This window comes from Gordionus sp. m RMFG-2023, chromosome 1 (genome assembly GCF_954871325.1).
Source record: "Gordionus sp. m RMFG-2023 chromosome 1, tfGorSpeb1-WG-v2, whole genome shotgun sequence".
Classification (NCBI taxonomy): domain Eukaryota; kingdom Metazoa; phylum Nematomorpha; class Gordioida; order Chordodea; family Parachordodidae; genus Gordionus; species Gordionus sp. m RMFG-2023.
This window is the reverse complement of record NC_088775.1, coordinates 29,933,133-29,952,735: the sequence shown is the minus strand read 5'-3', so window position 1 is coordinate 29,952,735 and position 19,603 is coordinate 29,933,133. Positions and strand designations below refer to the sequence as shown.

Genomic DNA, 19,603 nt, shown 5'->3' with positions numbered 1-19,603 from the left:
TATTTCGCTTATTCAATTTGTTGTAATTGTATATTTAAATATGTTCATATTATCTTTTTATTCAATGAAATTAACATGTATATAAATACATCTCAAGGCGATTAAATATATATATATTGATATATATTTTCATTTTCTTTCACACTTGCTTTTTTTTGTACAACCATATTATAAAATAAAAAGACATTACATCAACGTCAATATTTTAATAATATAATCAATAAAGACTATCATTTTTCTTCTATTGAATTTAATAAAGTGTCTTTATTTCTGTCAAATTTCCTGTGTGATTATCCTAATAACCGTTCTAGATTAAATCTTCAAGCCTATAATTTCTCTTTTTTGTTTTTATCAGATTTTAAATGGGAAAAATATCCCAGGCGTATTGTGAAATATACAAATAAAAAGGTTATTAATAATAATTTTAAGTGGGAAAAATATCCTAGGGATATTATAAAAAAATATGCCTCTAAGTTCCGAGTTGAATATAAGCAAAAATTTAGATTATAATGAAATTGATATTTCAGATGGAATAAATAGTAATCAGCCCATTAAAACTTGTGAAATTTTAATGATGAAAGAAGGTCGACCATGTCAATGTCCTAGGGTTAAATTAAGAATTGGCCGTAGGTACATTGATATGCTTTTCGACACTGGAGCGAGCATTTCAATAATTTCTCGAGAAAATTTTTAAAAATATTGGCCTAATGGCATTATTATAAATGAAAATATGTGTTTAAAACAGTTTGATGGTTCTGAAATTGAAGTTTTGGGTAAAACTCAATATGATGCTATTTTCAATGATACTACCATAAGTTTGGATTTATGGATATAGTGGAAAAAAATGTAGAATATTATGGGAATGGGATTGGAATACAACTATCGGACCTTATAATAATTATTTTTTTCATTGTTGATAGCGAATTGGCTAAAGATAATACTGAAAGAAAATTAATTGCAGATAGCATCAGAAACGAACTTCAAAAAAAAGAAATGTCTAATTTATTGAACAAAGAAAACAGGCCTGTCGTTAATAATAATTTTATTGAATCTCCCGAAAGAGATAGTGAACTTGATAAAAATCAATTGATAAATTGTGAAACCATGGAATTAAATAAAATTAATCATGTTATACCTATTTTGGTTAAAAAATATGGTATAATTTTTGAAGAAAAGTAAGGACGTTAAAATGATTATCAAGTAGACGTTAAACTTAAAGAAGGTTTTTCACTTATTTTTTTGGCTTGCCGAAGAGTTCCTTTTGAGTGGAAAAGGAAATCGATGAAGAATTAGATCAATGGGTTAAAGATGACATCATTATTCCAGTGTAGTGAGTGGGCCACCCCATTATTGCCTGTTAAAAAATCGAATAATAAATTGAGACTCTGTTCAGATTTTCGTGTGACATTAAACCGATGGATGGTGGAAGTGAAATATTCATTTGAAGAAATTTTGGCCAATTTAAAAGGTGCCAAATATTTTTCCAAGGTTGATTTTTCTTCTGTTTATTTACCATTACCTTTGAAAGAAGAAATTTAAGAATTGTTTACTATAGCAACTCCAAAGGTTTATTTGCTTTTTATAGGTTACCATTTGGATTAAATGTGTCAGCGCCGATTTTTCAGCGTACGGTGGCATCAGTTCCAGGGCCTAGAAGGAGTTTTTTATTATATGGATGATGTGTTAATTAAGGGTGTTACGCCGGAACAACATAATCAGCTGTTGGAAGAAGTATTCAAACGAATAAGGAATAAAGGTATGAAGGCCAGTAAAGAAAAAATTGTTCTTGGGGTTACTGAAGGGGTATATTTGGGCTCTTGATAAAAATTTGAAAATATAACCAATATGAAACCGCCAACGAATAAGGCTGAAGTTCAGTCTTTTTTGGGTATGTTGAATTATTATCATAGATTTTTGGATGATTTTGCAAGGATGGCAGTGCCCTTGTATAAATTATTGCAAGAAGGAGTTCATTTTGAATGGAAGAATGAACAGCAATTTGCATTTGAAGTTTTAAAACAGAAAATTGGGGAAGAGCCAATTCTAGTATGTTTTAATAACGATTTGGAGATCATATTAACTGTGGATGCATCTAGCAAAGGTGTTGGAGTTGCATTATTACTGGTGTGGAAAGACCCATAATATTTTTTTCGAGAGTTTTCCGAGAAGTGGAAACTAGATATTTGGTTATTGAACAAGAAGCCCTGGCGGTTATTTTTGGATAAACCAAATGTCTTGATTATTTGATCGGTAAAAGATTTGTAATTTACACGGATCATAAGCCATTAATTCATCTATTTAGGAAAGATAATAGAGAATTAATGTTGTCTCCCAGATTATAGCGATGGTTGTTATTAGTGGGAAGTTTTAATGTGGAATTAAGATCGGCGTGGTAAAGAAATTTGCTTGCCGGATATTTCACCCAGATTGCGATCGAATGAGGAAAATCTCGATTTAGATGATAAAGTTATGAATAGTGAGGAAAGATTAATTCGTTCTTTTTCTCATACGTTAAAGGGTGGTCCTACGAATTGGGAAAATCTTAAAATCAATACCTTAAAGGATAAGGAATTGATTTGAGTAAAATTATTTTTAACGGGAAAAGAACCGTGGAAAAATAAAATGGTAAAGTTTATAGAAAAATTGAAAGGGAATTGTCCGTGGTGGATGATTGTTTGATGCGGGGTAATAGAGCTGTAATACCGTTGAAATTACGGGGTAAAATTATACGTTTATTGCATGCAGGACATCAGGGTCAGGATAAAATGAAATCTTGGGCTCGTGAGTATGTAGGGCGGCCTGGAATGGGCAATGATATTGAAAAAATTACAAGGAGTATTCCATGTAATTCTTGTGCCGCTATGCCCCGGAAGGAGATAGGTAGTTATTAACCAAAATCTGAAAAGCCTTGGGAGCGTATCCATGTCGATTTCTTTGATTTAAACAAGAAAGCGTATTTTTTAGTTGTTGATTCATATTCTAAGTGGATTGAGTATGGAGAAGTTAATGGATTAACCACTAGGATTGTTTATAAATTGTTACAAAAGTTATGTGTCTGATGAAGGTCCGGCCTTTGTAAGTGAAAATTTCAAAAAATTTTGTAATTCGTTGGAAATTAAACATGTATTAGCTCCACCATATCATCCCAGTTCCAATGGACAAGCGGAGATGGTAGCTATAGTGAAAAATTGGATTAAAAAGGCCAAACAAGAAAATAATGATGTTTGAATGGCCCATTAATATTATAATAATTCCAGAAACCGGGAGGGAATTCCGCCTGTGGAGTTATTCCTGGGAAGAAGGACTAGAGTGCCGTTGGATTTCTTAAGATCCAAAGATAGGACTAGTGTACCTTCAAGTGATAAAATTGGAATAATATCCTGTTGGGAGAATTATATGGACCTGTTTTTTTGATAACAAAGGGAAGAAATGGGAAAAAGGTTGTATAGTAGAAAACCTTGGTTCAAAATTAAATGAAATTTCGCTAATAAATGGAGTTACAGTGATCAGACATAAAGACCACGTAAGGTTAGGAGAAAATAAGAAAGGGAAAAGATAATTTGAAAGTATGCTTAAATATTAGTCTTAGTTGGTATTTTTCAGAATCTTAGATCGGTAATGTACCTTATAAAGGGGTTATGGTGGTAAATATATAGAATAATATGTTAAATATGATTAACGAAAATATTGATTCTTAGGTTTGGGATACTCTTAAAGCTATACTCGCTTAGTATTATGGTTAAATAAAGATACTGTTTATAAAGATAGAGGTATGCTTATTTATAATTAAGTGCTAACGGGATACATTTAAATGGAATATTATCAGTAGAATGTGCCTAATTGATACATTGAAAATCTAGTAAGTAAAAGGGATTTTATCTTTCAGATGGAGAGCTCAACATCCTATAATTATACGGGATTGTAATTGAGTCTCGAGGTTATTGAATTGGAAAAACGATGTTTTTTTTTGTGTTCCTCCTTTGAAGGAAGAGATTCCTTTGGTTATTTAATTAATTACGTAAATCGATAAAATTAGTGGAGTACAGAACAAGATTACGTAAATTAATAAAATAGTTGAGTACAAAACAACTGGGTCTGTTTTGGTAATTTATGCTTTCGGGAAGGGTGGTAATAAATGCCGTCGGAGGATAGTATTTTATTAGTTTATTGATTGTTTTATATACTCGAGTATCCTCATTGTCGAGCAATAGGAGTATAGTAATAAATTAAATGGTATAACGAGGGAATCGTTTATGATGATGTTATACACCGGGCGTTTTTTTTTTCAAGGAAAGAAAAAAAAAGTAAAAGAAGATGTAAATTTTTTTTGTGATGAGTGGCCATCGGAAGAAAAGAAAGAAAGTTATGTTTTACTTTCTGTTATTACGTACGGTTCAATTTGATGTTGATATGATTTTAATTAATAAATAAAATGGTATTTGTAATCGTATTTCTGTGGAGTAAAAAATAATAATAATAAATAAATATATGGTTATATTTTGTTGTTGTAAAAGAAGGAGTTAAGTTGGGAATGATAAGTGTTTATCAAGGAAAGGGGGAAATGTTTGTGTTGTCCTGATCACGTGGGTTTGGTTGTGGGTTTTTACTCAATAAAGATTTGTTTTGAATTATTGTGAAAAATCGTGATTTTATTATTGTGAAACAAGGAAAAATATATATATATATATTTTAGTATAACTGTTTTGTTTAAAAAAAATTTTTTTAAAAAAAAGAGTTTTTAGTTAATTAAAATAAAGTGTGTTAGTAAACAATAAAATCGTTTGAAAAAAAAATGCACCTGCAGTCAATTCATCTGCAAGATCATTACTTGGATCACCCTTATTCCCAGGATCATGGACATCGGTAAGGTGGACATTCACCAACCGGAGGCTCCCTCGACGTCATGCATTCTCTTATTAGGAAAAAAAGATGTTTTAATTGTCAGGCGGAGACTCTTTAAGGAATCAATGTCCGGCTCTAAACAAAAAGAACTTGGGACCGTTGACTGAGCACGAATATAATGCCCGTACAACACAGAAGGGAATGACGAAACGATTGGCTAGGGAATTTGTGTATAATACCCTAGGAGTGTCCAAAAAGGCGAATGTGCAACCTATGCCACTGACGCAGAAATCGACGGACAGATGCGATCAACGTCAGAACGGTCATGGAGCAGCATAGGGCGGCCAGCATAGTATGTCAGATACAACCTATGGCATCGGAGTCGAAACCGCTGACAAAGACTGACTTCGATGAGAATCTTTGGAAGGAGTTGATGTTAAATTAACACTGATTTTAAGGTATGGAATATGTTGCATAACATATTTTTTTTTGGGGGGGGGGGGGGTGTTAAAAAAAACTTTTATATTAAATAGTAAAAAATATGTTGATATTAATTGTAATTATCTTGCAACGTTTTGTATATATTAAATGAGAAATAATAGTAGATATTAGTTGTGATATAAATTTTTTTGTTGGGAATGTCACTGGCCCAAGGGGTAGCATATCATAGTATGGTATGTATTAAAAGCATGTTTTCCCATTAAATTTTGTTAAACGTCAAATTATTATTATTATGTAATTCAAAAGAAAAATGATTATTATATAAGATATATATTTTGAGAATATATTATTCATTTATTAATTAATTAATTATAAAAAACTTTTAATTTTATGGTTTTCTTGAATTTGATAAAACAAGAATAAAAATAAAATATATTATTCTCAAAAAGAATTTTGGAAAATTTTATTCTTTGAAACAGATTGTACTCCTTTAAATTGATTGTGTTCTTCTAAAGTTACATTTGATGGTTTATATGCTTAAAATGTATATAGATGATAAATATTTTAATAAAAAAAGCAAAATGATTTTTATTAAATAAATTATTGATTTTTAATCATATAATTGCGAAAATAGGATAATTGAGTAATTTTTAAATATTTTGGCCCCAAGCCTTCGCAATTAAATGGTTTTAACTGTTAAGTTTTTTTTTATTAAAAAAGTGAATTTAAAAACGGTTTGAATTTAAAAATGGTTTGAATTTAAAAACGGTTTAAATTTAAAAACGGTTTGAATTTAAAAACAGTTTGAATTTAAAAACGGTTTGAATTTAAAAACGGTTTGAATTTAAAAACGATTTGAATTTAAAAACGGTTTGAATTTAAAAACGGTTTGAATTTAAAAACAGTTTGAATTTAAAAACGATTTGAATTTAAAAACGGTTTGAATTTAAAAACGGTTTGAATTTAAAAACGGTTTGAATTTAAAAATAATTACAATATAAAATTTATTTTTTAAAAAAACAGAATATAATAAAAAATAATATAGAAAATATATATAAATTTTATATATAGATAAACATTATAAATAACTTTAAAAAAACATTTTAAAAAAGGTACATATCACCCTAAAGGAGTGAATGCTAAAAAAATTGGACAGACAAACCGACGAAGGTAGAATCCTTCGTTTGTGTCCCGTGATCTGTCTCATGATTTTGAAAAAATTGGAGGCCTCCTTTTCAAACATCCATAAGATGTTAGTGCCTATTAGTATAGTTTGTGAGGCCAGCATATTTTTATAAAGAACTTCTGCTAACAAGTGATAAATTTTGATATGTAATTGTTCAATAATTTGTTTTAATTTACAATTCAATACAAACTAATTTTTAACCCTTATTTTGATACTACATTTTGCATGGATCAATGTGACATCCATATCCACTATGAGAGGTTTAAAAAAATTAATATATTAAGCCCTAAAATTTTTTTTTCGGATATAATTTTAATAATTTATACAAAATATCAAAATTATAAAAGATGGTAAGCCTAAAACGAATATTTGAATGAATAATTAAATATTACTCAATTGGTATAATTACATAGTAAATTATTCAAAAGAATTAATACAAATAACTCATTTTTCTTAAGAATCGAATATAAATAATTCATAAATTATTATTTTTTACTTGGCCTTATTTCTTTAAAATCATACCATATTTAGGTTTTCAACCATGTAGATATTCATTCATAACATTGATATATAAAAATATTTTTTTCATAAGATAATTCTTTTATTAGATATATATTATCCATTAATTATAACAAATAAAATTAGAAATATAATTAAGAAGTATACATAGTAGTTGGTGGTGTTGTTAATTTGCTTGATCGTAAAATTTACGACCCAATTTGGTACTCAGCACGAACCCGGAGCACAGACAAGGGGTTCAGACCTGGGGTCCAGACTCGTGGTTCGGACCTAGAATTTAAACCCGTGGTTTAGACTCGGAGTTCAGACCCGTGGTTAAAAACCGGGGTTCAAGTTCAGATGAATAATGTTATTCCGAATAGTTCAAATACAAATTATTTACCAAAAGTAAAAAAGCAGCAAAACGCAATTGCGTTTTCTGGGGTTAGATAATAAAGTTCTGCAAGCAATTAAGCATCGGGTTAAATAAATTTTAATCTGGTCGAGCTAAGGCTTAAAAATACAAAGAAAAATAAGGATTAAATGAGTTATTATGTTGGTTAACCGAGCGATTATTTCTAGCTATGCGACTAACGACCGAAAAATCACTTTTTTTTAAATAAAGGATAAATTAGAATTTTTCTGGGATTAAGATAAGGACAATTACTATTAAATTTTAACTTTATACAAAAATTAAAATGCTTTTATTTACATTTTTAAATTTAAATATTTTCGGACTCAGGACTAAAAAGGAAGGTGTTAGTGCCTAAAAATTAATAGGTATGACTGAGATAGGGTTTTAAAATAAATTGAAATGGGCTCAGACAAAAAAAATTGAGTTTGCAGAGCTCTACCTCGGGTAGAGTAAACGTGTTTTTTTTATTACCCCATTCACAGTTAGTTCAAATTTGTGGCGAAGAATACAAAAATGAATGTGAAATTTTTGTAATTATTGATTATCAGGATTTAAAAAAAAAAAATATTATTATTAAATTTAAATGTAATAATGTGATGTGTTCAATGTAAATTTATTCCCCTGCTTTGCCGTATGATCATTTTATTAACTCCACTAAACGAAAACTAAGAAAAAATAAATCTCATTTACTAATCTTATTAAACTTTCTAATTATAAATTAAAGCTTTGTTTATTATTTTATTCTACTTAACTTAATAATATTAGTAATTGAGCGTTTATAGCTTATCAAGCATTATAGATTTATAATTAAAAACCAAGGAATATTAACATTGGGGTGAAGTATGAGTAGAAATATATTTATTTTTAAAATAAATAAATGTGTATATAATAGAATAGACAATACAATATTAAATAATTATAAATTTTTTTCATTTTTCGCAAGATCAGAAACAGAAATGTATCTTGGTGGATATATATTTGATCATACAATACCAGCCTAAAAAAATAATTAAATTATAAAATTATTATTAAATATATTTAAATATATTTAGAAAAATATAATTATTTATTAAAAAATTAATAATTACTATGCCTAACAAATCATTGCCATATATCGTCATGAAAAGCCAATATTTTATATATGATAGCGATATACATGGGTGAAGGGAGCCATCTCCTCAATTTAATAATAGTATTTCCAGAAAAAGCTCCCTCCGATGCCATGGAAGTTTTTTATTGACATAGAAAGTCTCTCGCCATCTTAGCTAAATGGGGAAATCAATCTGCATTCCCTCTCCACCAATCTAGCAAGTTTGTTGTCTCGGGAGCTACCGGCTCAAGAAAATAGGTCATTATTTGATTGTCACTATCACCATTTGATTATACTTTCCTAAAGAGATAAATTTAAAATAAATAAAAATCATCGAATATATATTGTATTAATTTTATCAAAATGTATTATATTATAAATATACCTTCTGTTCAATCTCTGCAATAATAAAATAGTTTTAAGGTTAAAAGGATTGCTATTATTATTGAATAAGTAGTCATCAAATAGCTTCATGATATATTTAGCATAAATAAATTTGAATATAATCATTTTTTAACTGCTGCATCTTCCTTTAAATTAGCGATTAGTGTATTTTTAATCCTTGGATCTAGTATTGATGCAGCAAGTTCTTAGGTGTTATTATATGTTGGCTATATTCGTAGAATCTTTTTTTCATCAATGTTGCTGCTTCTCTTATTGAAGCATCTGAATTCCCTATTTCTTGATCTTTCAAATTATCCATAATATCATTGTAGAATAATGTCATCCCTATTGTTGGAGATTGTGCGCCTATTTTTTACAGTGATTCGATATAATGGTGTTAAAATTTTTTCTAAATTTGTGAAGAATTCAAATTGTCAGGAGCCAAATCAGTTTCAATAAACCAAAACTCGCTAAGGTGTAATATTGCGTTGATATTCTATAAATATAAAAAATTAGAAAAGGAAATAAATATATAAAAAAATTTTACTTCTATCATAAGATATACAATCCCGGCCATTTATTTCTTCAGGCTTAACAAAAAATATAAATATTTCAATTTATTAAATGTTTTAATTATTTTTGAATCTCTGTAAAATGTTCATTTTATTATTTTGGCATTGTGAATTTGCATACACAAAAGAAATAAGATTTTATGATAAAATACAATAAAAGTTTTAATTTCCGGCTAAATTACTCTAATAAATGTTAACGATAATACAAAAATATATGTCGAAAATACTAAGGCAAAATATTTTTTTAATAAGAAAATGCAATAAAATGTTTTATGACAAAATAAAGCTACTCCAAAAATCAATAATAAATAATATACTTTGAAACGTATTATAACTATATATAGAGTCGGATATGCATTTTTTTTCTAGAATTTTTCGGGGTCAGCGAAAAATAATTTTTCATATCTTCTGGATTAGATAATGTAGAATACTCAGAAAATGAAACAATTAATTCTTGCCCTATTGACTGAGATAATGAAAATTCCTTGCTTGGAATGTTCGGTGTAGAGGTTGATTGTGCATCATTGATAAAATAATCAGACCATTTATATCTTTATTAAAAAAAATTAAAGTGATATTTAGTTTTGAAAAAAAAATAAGTAAGAAAAATAATAGAGACCAAATAAAATTGAACGATGCTACATTCACATTATTAAATAACTAGCTGATAGCCTGTCAAGAATGACGGGGAATCAGAATTTTCTTATTTATTTAATAATGGATGAATAAGAAATTTTCCTATTTTTACACAAAACCAGGCGCATACGCAGCGGGGGGGGGGCTGGGGGACAAATCCCCCCCCTCCCTTCCCCCAAAGCCAAAATGCAGATGCCAGATTATATTTTTCAAAAATATTATTGTTAATATTCATTTATATTTGTTAATATTTATTCCTATCTCATATATATATTTAATTACATTTATTTATCACATTCATCTACTAAGTTATTTTATCAATTAATTTCGATTTCAAGTTTTCCTTGGTGTAATTTACATATTATTTTTAAATTTTAGTGGCGTATTATTTATCTAAATTTCTAGTCTTCTGAAACTCCTTGTCCAACAGGGAGAAAGAAATTGCAAGCTTGTCCAACGAAATCGAGTCCGCCATCAAGCAGTAACAGCTTTTATAGAGTTAAAAGAGCCGATTATTAATGCTATTACTGAAATATCACAATGGCTTGAAAGAAATATTTCCTCAGAAGCAGAGTTGTTAAAGTAGCGCGCTAACTTTTTTGGTAGCTATAGCTAATAGCGGCTACTTTTTCTGAAAGTAGCTAAGAAGCCGCTACTTCGCTACTTTTAAAAAATATAATGAAGGTAAGTATAAACATGAAAATTTAAATATAATATAATTATAATTTTTATTATTTATTATTTAATTTTGAAATTTAATTTCAATTTGTAATTTATATTTTAATTTGTATTATAAACCTAAATCACGTGTTAATAATTTAAAATGTCATCGCCTATGGATATCCAAATCGATGAAAGTGATTCAGACAATGATATTAATGAAATGGAAGATACCAAGGGATGAAAATGTTCTCAATAGCTATAATACAAATTTCCCATTCCATAGATATGAAAATTTTTTAAAATAAATATATAATCAAAACTGGTTTCAAATTTATTTGTTTAAAATGTAAAAAAAAATATTTCCCCAAATCAATCCAGTAGCTATAACCTCAAGAAACATCTAAAGGTAAATTGTCATTTTTACATTCTAATAATATTTATATTATAAGACTCTTCGTGAGTTTTAAGGAAATGGAGAAACATCTAAATAATTTTAGTATAGGCGACTCTACATCCAAAAAGACTAATTCAATTCAAACCAAATTAATTAATAATGCAAATGAATATATTTCTCAGAAATTGGCTGATAAAGTTATTGTTGATTTTATAATTTATACAGTTCAGCCATATGTCCTTAGTTGATAATCCATCATTTACCATGATGATTAAAACTCTATTCCCCTGATACAACAATTTTATAACGCCAAACACTAATGAATAAAATAGCAGATAACTTTAAAATGATGAAAGATGCTCTAATAGTAGAGTTATCAGATATATCATATATACGTACCCAGAGTTGGAGTACCGCGAATACTTGTATCTAAGATACCTTTTGTATCTAAGATACAAGATCCTTTTGTATCTTGTACTCAGTATCTTATTGACATTTTTAATAAGATACTAGTATCTTTATCTAAGATCCTTTATTTTGAAAAGAATTTTGTATCTTTTATATTTTCTTTAAAAAGATACAGATACAGATTCTTTTTAATATTCATGTTTAAAACATTTACATATCACACAATCTAACTTTATTTTCTTCGTGAAATCTTGCATTATTTTCTTTATTTTTTCCTGCTATATTTTAAATATATTGATAACCAAAATTTGTTGGAAATTTAACAGATCACAAAGATAGATAGATTAAAAATAACAACACCAAACCTAAATAAGTAAAGGTTATATTTTATATATAATATTTTTTAATTTGTAGAATGTTTAACATTTATAGTAGTGAAGATGAAACTGAAGATAGGTTCTCCTGAATCAAATCCGAATCTTAAAATTCTAGATGGAAAATTTTATAAAGTAATTCATGTGAAAAAGGACAAGGTACAAGCCGAAAGTCAAAATTGCACAAGTAAAAAAGTTATTAAAGGTTGAACAAACTCCTCTACAAACTTTGTTAAACATATTAAAGTATATTATACATTTTTATTTTATAATTATTAACATAATAATACCTATTATACTTAATCCCTCTTAGATAATTGTTATTAAATTTTTTTATAGAAGATGGTTGATTATCAAATCAAAATCATTTTGGATATATAATTTTTAGAGGTGTACCGATACCACTTTTTAGAGGTCTATCCGATCCGATATTCAATTGACATAAGCCGATTACCGATCCGATATCATATCTAATTTTGTATTCTGTAAAGACACCAATGGTTTTAATTTTTAATATACTTTTTATTAGTATAACATCTATAATTTAACTATACGATAACTTATGTCATTTAAATATATTATAATGATGTTATAGTTTATATTCAATTCAATTGCAATTCTAAAAGTATATAAAAAATATTTTTTTATATAACAAGTAATAACATTAATCTATATACATATTAATTAATAAACAATTATATTATGAAATTTGAAATAAATATTTAAAATAATATTTAACATTAATATAGCGAAGATCACTTAATTGTGTGTTTTTAATATGATAAACTATTAATGATTAAAAGCAAAGATATACTACATTAATTTTCACAGAATAACTAATTAAATTTTTATATTATTGAGTCTTTCAAATCTTCCATCAAGTTTCTTCTGAAATCTAATATATTTGCGAACCATCTTTAAATCTTCCATCAAGTTTATTCTGAAATCTGGGTATATATTTGCGTATCATAATAATATTTTCATAGTTTTCCATATGATTTATAAATAGAACTGGTAGCTAAATTGAATGAATGTTGAGTTTGGTAAGGCAATTACTAGACCGATTACGCTATAATCATTTTTATTGGACAAATTTTAAAAGAACATTATTAACTTAATTTGATTGATGTTTTTTGATTATTAATATTATAATAGATAAGACAAAGACAAACCTCTTTTGAATTTTTTGGGACAATGTCACTTTCCGGTAAAATATTATGAACAAAAAAATAAATTAATTTTTAAAATATTTAAACATATACAAAAAAAACTTTTAATAAAACTGGAAAATTTTTTAAATTTTCTTTAGTAGTAGCGCCATCATGTGGATGAGGTATTTTTTAAGAATAAAAAATTTTTTGTAGGGAAAAATAAAACTTCCGTTTTTTAAAATATTTTTGAAGTTAAGTTTATTATTATTATTTTTAGTTATTTATAAATAAAGAAAAATTTTTTAAAAACAAATATTTTTTATTCAATTCAAATTCCAGTCCAGCTCGGCCTCTCTCCTTATCTAAATAAATTAAGATTTCGATAAAGCATGTTGAAGATAATTATTAATCTATAATTTTAAAAATGAAATAAATCGAATATTTATTATTTTATATAACCACGGGTCTGGACCCCGGGTTCGTGCTAGAGCAGGCCTGAGCATCAAATTGAGTCATAAATTACCAAGCAAATTTACAACACTAAGTGGCGCCATACATATAAGAGAAAAAATATAAATTAAATTAAGTATATCTATATTTAAATTTTTTTTTAAAATGAATTATATTAAAATAAACGTTAAGGGATAGGTTCTAAATCTAAAAATTTGGAATCTTGTTCTAAGAGTTGTACATAATTTTTAAGCAAGATTTTAAAAATATAAATAAAAAGCATTTTAATTTTTTGTAAAGTTAAATAATACTTATTGTCCTTGTCCTAATCCCAGAAAAATTCTAATCTATATTTTTAAAAAAAGGCAAATTTTCACATCGTTGCAAATGTCGTATGGAAATAATCATTCGGCTAGCCAACATCATTTTAATCCTACTTTTTTTGGTAGTTTTAAGCCCTGGGTAGACCCAATTAAAAAAAATTTTAACCCGGAGCTGAGCTGCTTTCAGGACTTTACTATCTAACGCGCTTGGTAAATAGTTTTTATTTAATTCATCTGAACCTCAGGTCTGTGTTCAGAGCTGATTTAGTCACTTTTTAGTCCCAAACCCCAAGTCTGGGTTTTACACAACCAATTAATAACACTAGTTGTACAATAAAAAAAGGACAAATAGTGAGTTAATTGTTTTATTCAGATGCTAATAAACAATTATTCAGTTTTAAAAACGAATATTCAATTTTTTTTTTATAAAATGAGTAATTATTTTAAGTTTCCTTGTACTAATTATAATTTTTTTAATTATCCTAAAATTAATATCAAATTTTAAATAAATATAGATTATATTGCATAATAGTATAATTGTCAAAAATATATTAATTTGAGCTAAAATTATCAAAAATGAAGATTTATTAAGAAATAATTAAACAGTAACAGATGATAAATGAAAAAGAATCAGTATCTCTTTTTATCAGGGTTGTGCATTTGACAGGTCAAATATGGTCAAATTCAAATAAATGTTTTTTACACCAATATTAACTTTATTTTGCATTTATATAATATTATAATAAATCTATGTATAATAATAAATATCATAATATTTTTTAATGTGGCAGAGTCTTGTTCCGATTCATATTCAATATCATTATTTTCTTTAATATTTTTAATCAATCTTAAATTATGATACACTCTTACTAATTTTCCTGCTGTAGAAGCCTTTAATCTATTTCTGTTTTTGGTGTGAATATTGCCCCAAACCGACCATTTTCTTTCAGAAGAAGTCGAACTAGGAAATGTTAGTAAAATATTAGCGACTTCTCTTAATGAGCAAGGTGGGCAAAATGCATTTCACCAACTTGGGGCCAAAATTTGATTGTTTCTAATGGAAGTTACAACATTCCACATATTATGGCTATTAAATATACCGCTTTTGCTTCTGAAATTTACTATATTACTCAAAATATTTTGATTATCACCACCTTGTAAAATACCCAATTCTTGTATTATATTACATGCTTCATCAAATTCAGTATTAGTAAGATGCTCCCCTTGATATTGGGGGTCCAATAAATAAGCAGCATTGTGAGCACATGTATTTAGATCAGTTTTTCTCTTTTCAAACATAACCTTAATTTTTTTTTCTTGAGATGGAGAAAATATAGAATCATGGCATGATTGTATTATGTGTTTTTCCAAATTAAGCATCTCGTTTTTTACTTGGGCCAAAGTACATTTATCCCCTTGCACTTTCAACAATGAGGTAGCTAAAGGTTGGAGTATAGCTAAAAATTTTAAATTTTTCGTCCAAAATTCTTCGTTTAATATATTATTGGTAATTTCTATGGGACAAATATCACAAACAGCTTCTTCAACAACTGATGCTTTTAGAGCTTTCTTGCATATTTGAATTTGCTCCATACATTTTATTGACGATGCCCATCTTGTTTGGCTAATTGTACTTAATGTAGATGGTATGCCATGAAGATTCTTATTACGGGAAAATACTGCAGCTGGTATGTGTTTATTCTTAAAAAATTTAACAATTTTTTTAATTATTGAAATATGGTCATTGAAGGCGTTCAGTCGTTCAAAATCGTAAGAATAACTGCAATGTATGCGCTGCACAACCATAACATTGTATATGATTATAAATAGATTCAGATTTTAGAATTCTCCAGGCTGCTTTCATGTTAGCGGCATTATCAGTAACTAAAGAATATACTTTTACAGGATTCAATTCATGAATTACATTTTTAAATTCCTGGGCAATATAATCTGCCGTATGGCGATTTTCCTCAGTATTTAGAAATTTATAGAACACTGGAACAGGCGTCATCACCATAAAATTAATAATACTCTCGTTTCTAATGTTGCCCCAGCCATCTGATACAATTGATAAGTAAGGAGCTTTATCTATTATATCTGCAACTCTCACCTACATATCACCTGACGCTTTGTCTAGAAGATATCAAGCCAGCTGCCTTCTCCTGGGTAATGTGTAAATAGGACGTATTTTTTTAAAAAATTCTTGGATGTAGGGATTTTCAGTGATGTGGAAGGTAAATTGCTCGCATATACAGCCTTTGCAAACAATTGATCCAGCTCATTTTTTTCTTTGGGATTAATTCTATCTATGAAACCGGTTATACAAGATTGAGATTTATATTTAATCGCCTTGTTTGTAGATTGATTAGAAATTATGGAATCAAATTTTCCTGAGTCACAAGCCAAAATATTGTTCATTTGATAATCATTCTCACTAATTTCACCCAATTCTTCATTAGAGTTAGACTTAGAAGTATTACAAATTACATTTGTGATATTTTTTGTAGAGGTTGATATTTTGGAATTTGATTAAAATTTTTCCTTAATTATAACAGGGCACATAGTACAGCTGCTTAATAAATGTTTGACCATTCTATCAACGTGGGTGATATAGGACATCTTGCAAAACTTGCACACCGCTTTAACTGATTTACCATCGCGTACTTCTTGAAAATGTTTCCAAACATGATGCTTTGGTTTGACCATAATCCCTAATATATTAAAATTTAACAAAAAATGATTTTGATTATTGTAAAGTTAATCAATCTTAACTATTTTATAATTATCGACCAATTATTCCAATTCTTAATATTATAAATATAATATATATATAACTTTTTACCAGAATTGAATAATATTCCGTAAATCTGACCAGAACAATTAAAATGAAAATTAATTTTAAAAACCAAATATAGAAAGTGTAAGTAAAACAAATGAGAATTAATATAATTTATACTCGGCTAAATATTAAATAAAATTTAAATTTATTAAAAAATAAGAATGAAAAAATTATATTATGATAATAAATCGGGTATTTTTGTTTTTTTTAAGAAAAATGAATTGAAAAAAATAAAGGCGAGAAACGGCAATGATTAGGCAAAAAAATAACTAAAAATATTACTAAATTTAGTAAAATTACATATTTATATTTTATCAATAAAAAAATTCTTTTATTTTTAACAATTCATGATACAAAAAATTTTTTAAATTCTAACCTAATAAGATTGATAAACATGCTTTTAATGCATACTAGTTAATTATATCAAAATATTTATTCGCCATTAATATTTTAGAGAATTTGACCGGTCAATTGACCGACATGCCAACCCTGCTTTTTATTAATTATTATAACTAGGTTTATTCATAAATAAGTCAGTAAAATTGTTTTTTGTTACCAAAATACAATACAGATTAGATGTCTGCATTGGGCAGGTGGATTAGAAATTTTTTAAATGAGCAGGCATGGGCAAATAAATTTTTGATATTTTTCAGGCAAAATGAGCAGAACAGATTTCAATTTATTTAAAATAATAGTTTTATTTCATATTATCGTTTAATTAAAAATACATTAAAATAATATAAAAACCAGCCATTAAAATAATTTTCAAACTAGGCGGTCGAGCAGGTTAAAGAAAATTTATAAATAAATGGGCAGGTGAGCAATTTTTTAAAAAATTATAAGTGGGCAGGTTAAATGTTTCAAAACGTGTGGGCGGACTTTTTGGCTAAAAAACTGCCTATTGCAGACCTCCAATACAACAATCAATTCATATGAACAAATTCAACTTTTTTCCAGCTATAATTAATGCAAACAATAATGGGTCAAAGTTATTATGTTTTAGGTGGTCAACATGACAAGATTCAATTTATTCATAATGCAAACATCAACACCACTAGAACTTACTTGTTTAACAGACGTTTAAAATTAAAATCAGCCCTTCACATACCCAAATGCACAATTATTGGGTAAAGGTTTTTGCTTTGCCTAATTCTTTTTATCTTAGCCTAGACATTTAAGCAAAAGTTCTAAGACTATTTCATGTACAAGTACATACAACTTTCTCCCCAATATTAAATATCCAGTTTGATGAATTTGAGACTAGAGGGCTTCTGAATTCATATATCATGAAAATTGATTTTAAACCAAAATCAATAACATTGTAAGCTATTAATTTTAATTTTTAAATCTTCATAAATAATATATGTAGCATTTAATTTACAAGTAGATTGTTAGAGAATTAAAAATAGGCAAAAAATTTAATTTGTTAATCTAGAAGTCCTATTCTTAAATATATTAATTTTAAGTATATGAAGCAGCTTTAATTCAAGAACCAAAATTTATTTTTATTATAACAATAATATAACAAGATAATATACTACTAATGGAAATTTGTATTTTATTTAAATTAGGATAACAATCAAATTATATTAAGATATATCTTCAACCAAGCTTTTTAATAAGTTCCTTGTTTTTAACTTTTTCCATCTTATGAATTTTTGCTTCTGATTTGGCACCAATTCTACCTCCACCCCATTGTCTACGAATCTAAATTATTAAAATAATATCATTATAGTATAAATAGAATAATATACTTCATCAAATCTGTCATTGAAATTCGTTTTGATAACTTCAATCAGTTTATTTAGTGAAGCGGTGTCTTCACTGAAATATAAAATGATAAAAAATAAAAGATATTTAATGTTTAGATTATCAGATATAATTATATTTTCATTATATCAAGTGAAGAAATTCTTTAATTCATCATTTTTACAATAGCAAATTTAAGCTTACGGATTAACTTTTGTCAGTGCAACACAAGTACAAGTTTTTCTATACACCAATGTGCCCAGCCTTGATTTTCCTTTTATGATACAATAAGGTATGCCCATTTTGCGGCATAATGCTGGCAAAAATATCACTAGCTTTAAAATGTAAAATTACATTCTGCAAATAAATACTATATTACTTCAATGGGATCAACATTATGAGCTATAACTACTAATGATGCTTTTTTTTGTTCAATCAGTTTGGTAACGTTATTTATACCAGAATGAATTATTGGCTTTCTTTTAGTTGACACATCCACTTTTGTTTTACCTTGTACTTTTGCCAAAGCCCTACTTCTCAATCTTGCCTTTTTAGCTTGTTTAGTTTCAGGACGATATTTGTTCAAAAGTCTAAGGAGTTGTCTTGCTAAAAAATGGCGTTATGAAATGTATTCAAAAAAAATCAGAGATCTTGGTGAAAGTTTCAAATGTCCACATGAAATTCAGTAACATATATCATCATGTAAATTAGATTTAAATTTATTACCAGTTTGAAGGTCAACTGCATGTCTAAATTGGTTTATTGGTGGAGGGACTTTTAATCTTTCTAATAGAATTCTTTTTTGTCTTTGAAGTCGAATATATTTAGGCCATTTAACAAAACGAGTCAAATCTTTCTTGGGTCCAATATTTTGGCCTTTGAAAAATATAAACATTGCACTATAATAAAGAAACATACCTATTCTAAAATTTTTTGGTCTTTTTTCAAAAAGTGGGTTAGAAACTTTTTTAGGAACGATAACCTCTTTCTTAACAATTGAAGGAGGTGGTGCAATTCTCTTTGAAAATTTTTTGCCTTTACCTCTTTTTCCCTAACATTTAAAAAATGTTTATGTATAAAAAGAAAACATTATTGATACCTTAATTACCATGACGGAAATAAGTTAATAAAAATGGTCAAAATAACAAATGGAAAATGAATTTTTCAATAACTCCTCAATAAAATAAT

At 27.4% G+C, this 19,603-nt stretch overlaps 1 protein-coding gene across 1 annotated transcript; it reads right to left on the bottom strand.

Annotated features, from left to right (window-relative positions):
• Window positions 1-18,145: 18,145 nt before the first annotated feature.
• On the bottom strand, window positions 18,146-19,603 carry LOC135922750 (large ribosomal subunit protein eL8-like). The gene is made up of 7 exons (XM_065457204.1): window positions 19,515-19,603; window positions 19,334-19,466; window positions 19,142-19,291; window positions 18,795-19,021; window positions 18,620-18,750; window positions 18,421-18,490; window positions 18,146-18,373 (listed from the first exon to the last, which is right to left on the bottom strand). The coding sequence occupies exons 1-7, from the start codon at window positions 19,524-19,526 to the stop codon at window positions 18,269-18,271; spliced, it is 828 nt and encodes a 275-aa protein (XP_065313276.1). The 5' UTR covers window positions 19,527-19,603; the 3' UTR covers window positions 18,146-18,268.

What these genes read in the sequence shown, in the direction of transcription:
- LOC135922750 (XM_065457204.1), bottom strand. An exon ending in ACCAAAAAATTTTAGAATAG is followed by an intron (nt 19,292 to 19,333) that starts GTATGTTTCTTT and finishes TATTTTTCAAAG; the next exon opens with GCCAAAATATTGGACCCAAG. An exon ending in TCAATGACAGATTTGATGAA is followed by an intron (nt 18,374 to 18,420) that starts GTATATTATTCT and finishes TTAATAATTTAG; the next exon opens with ATTCGTAGACAATGGGGTGG.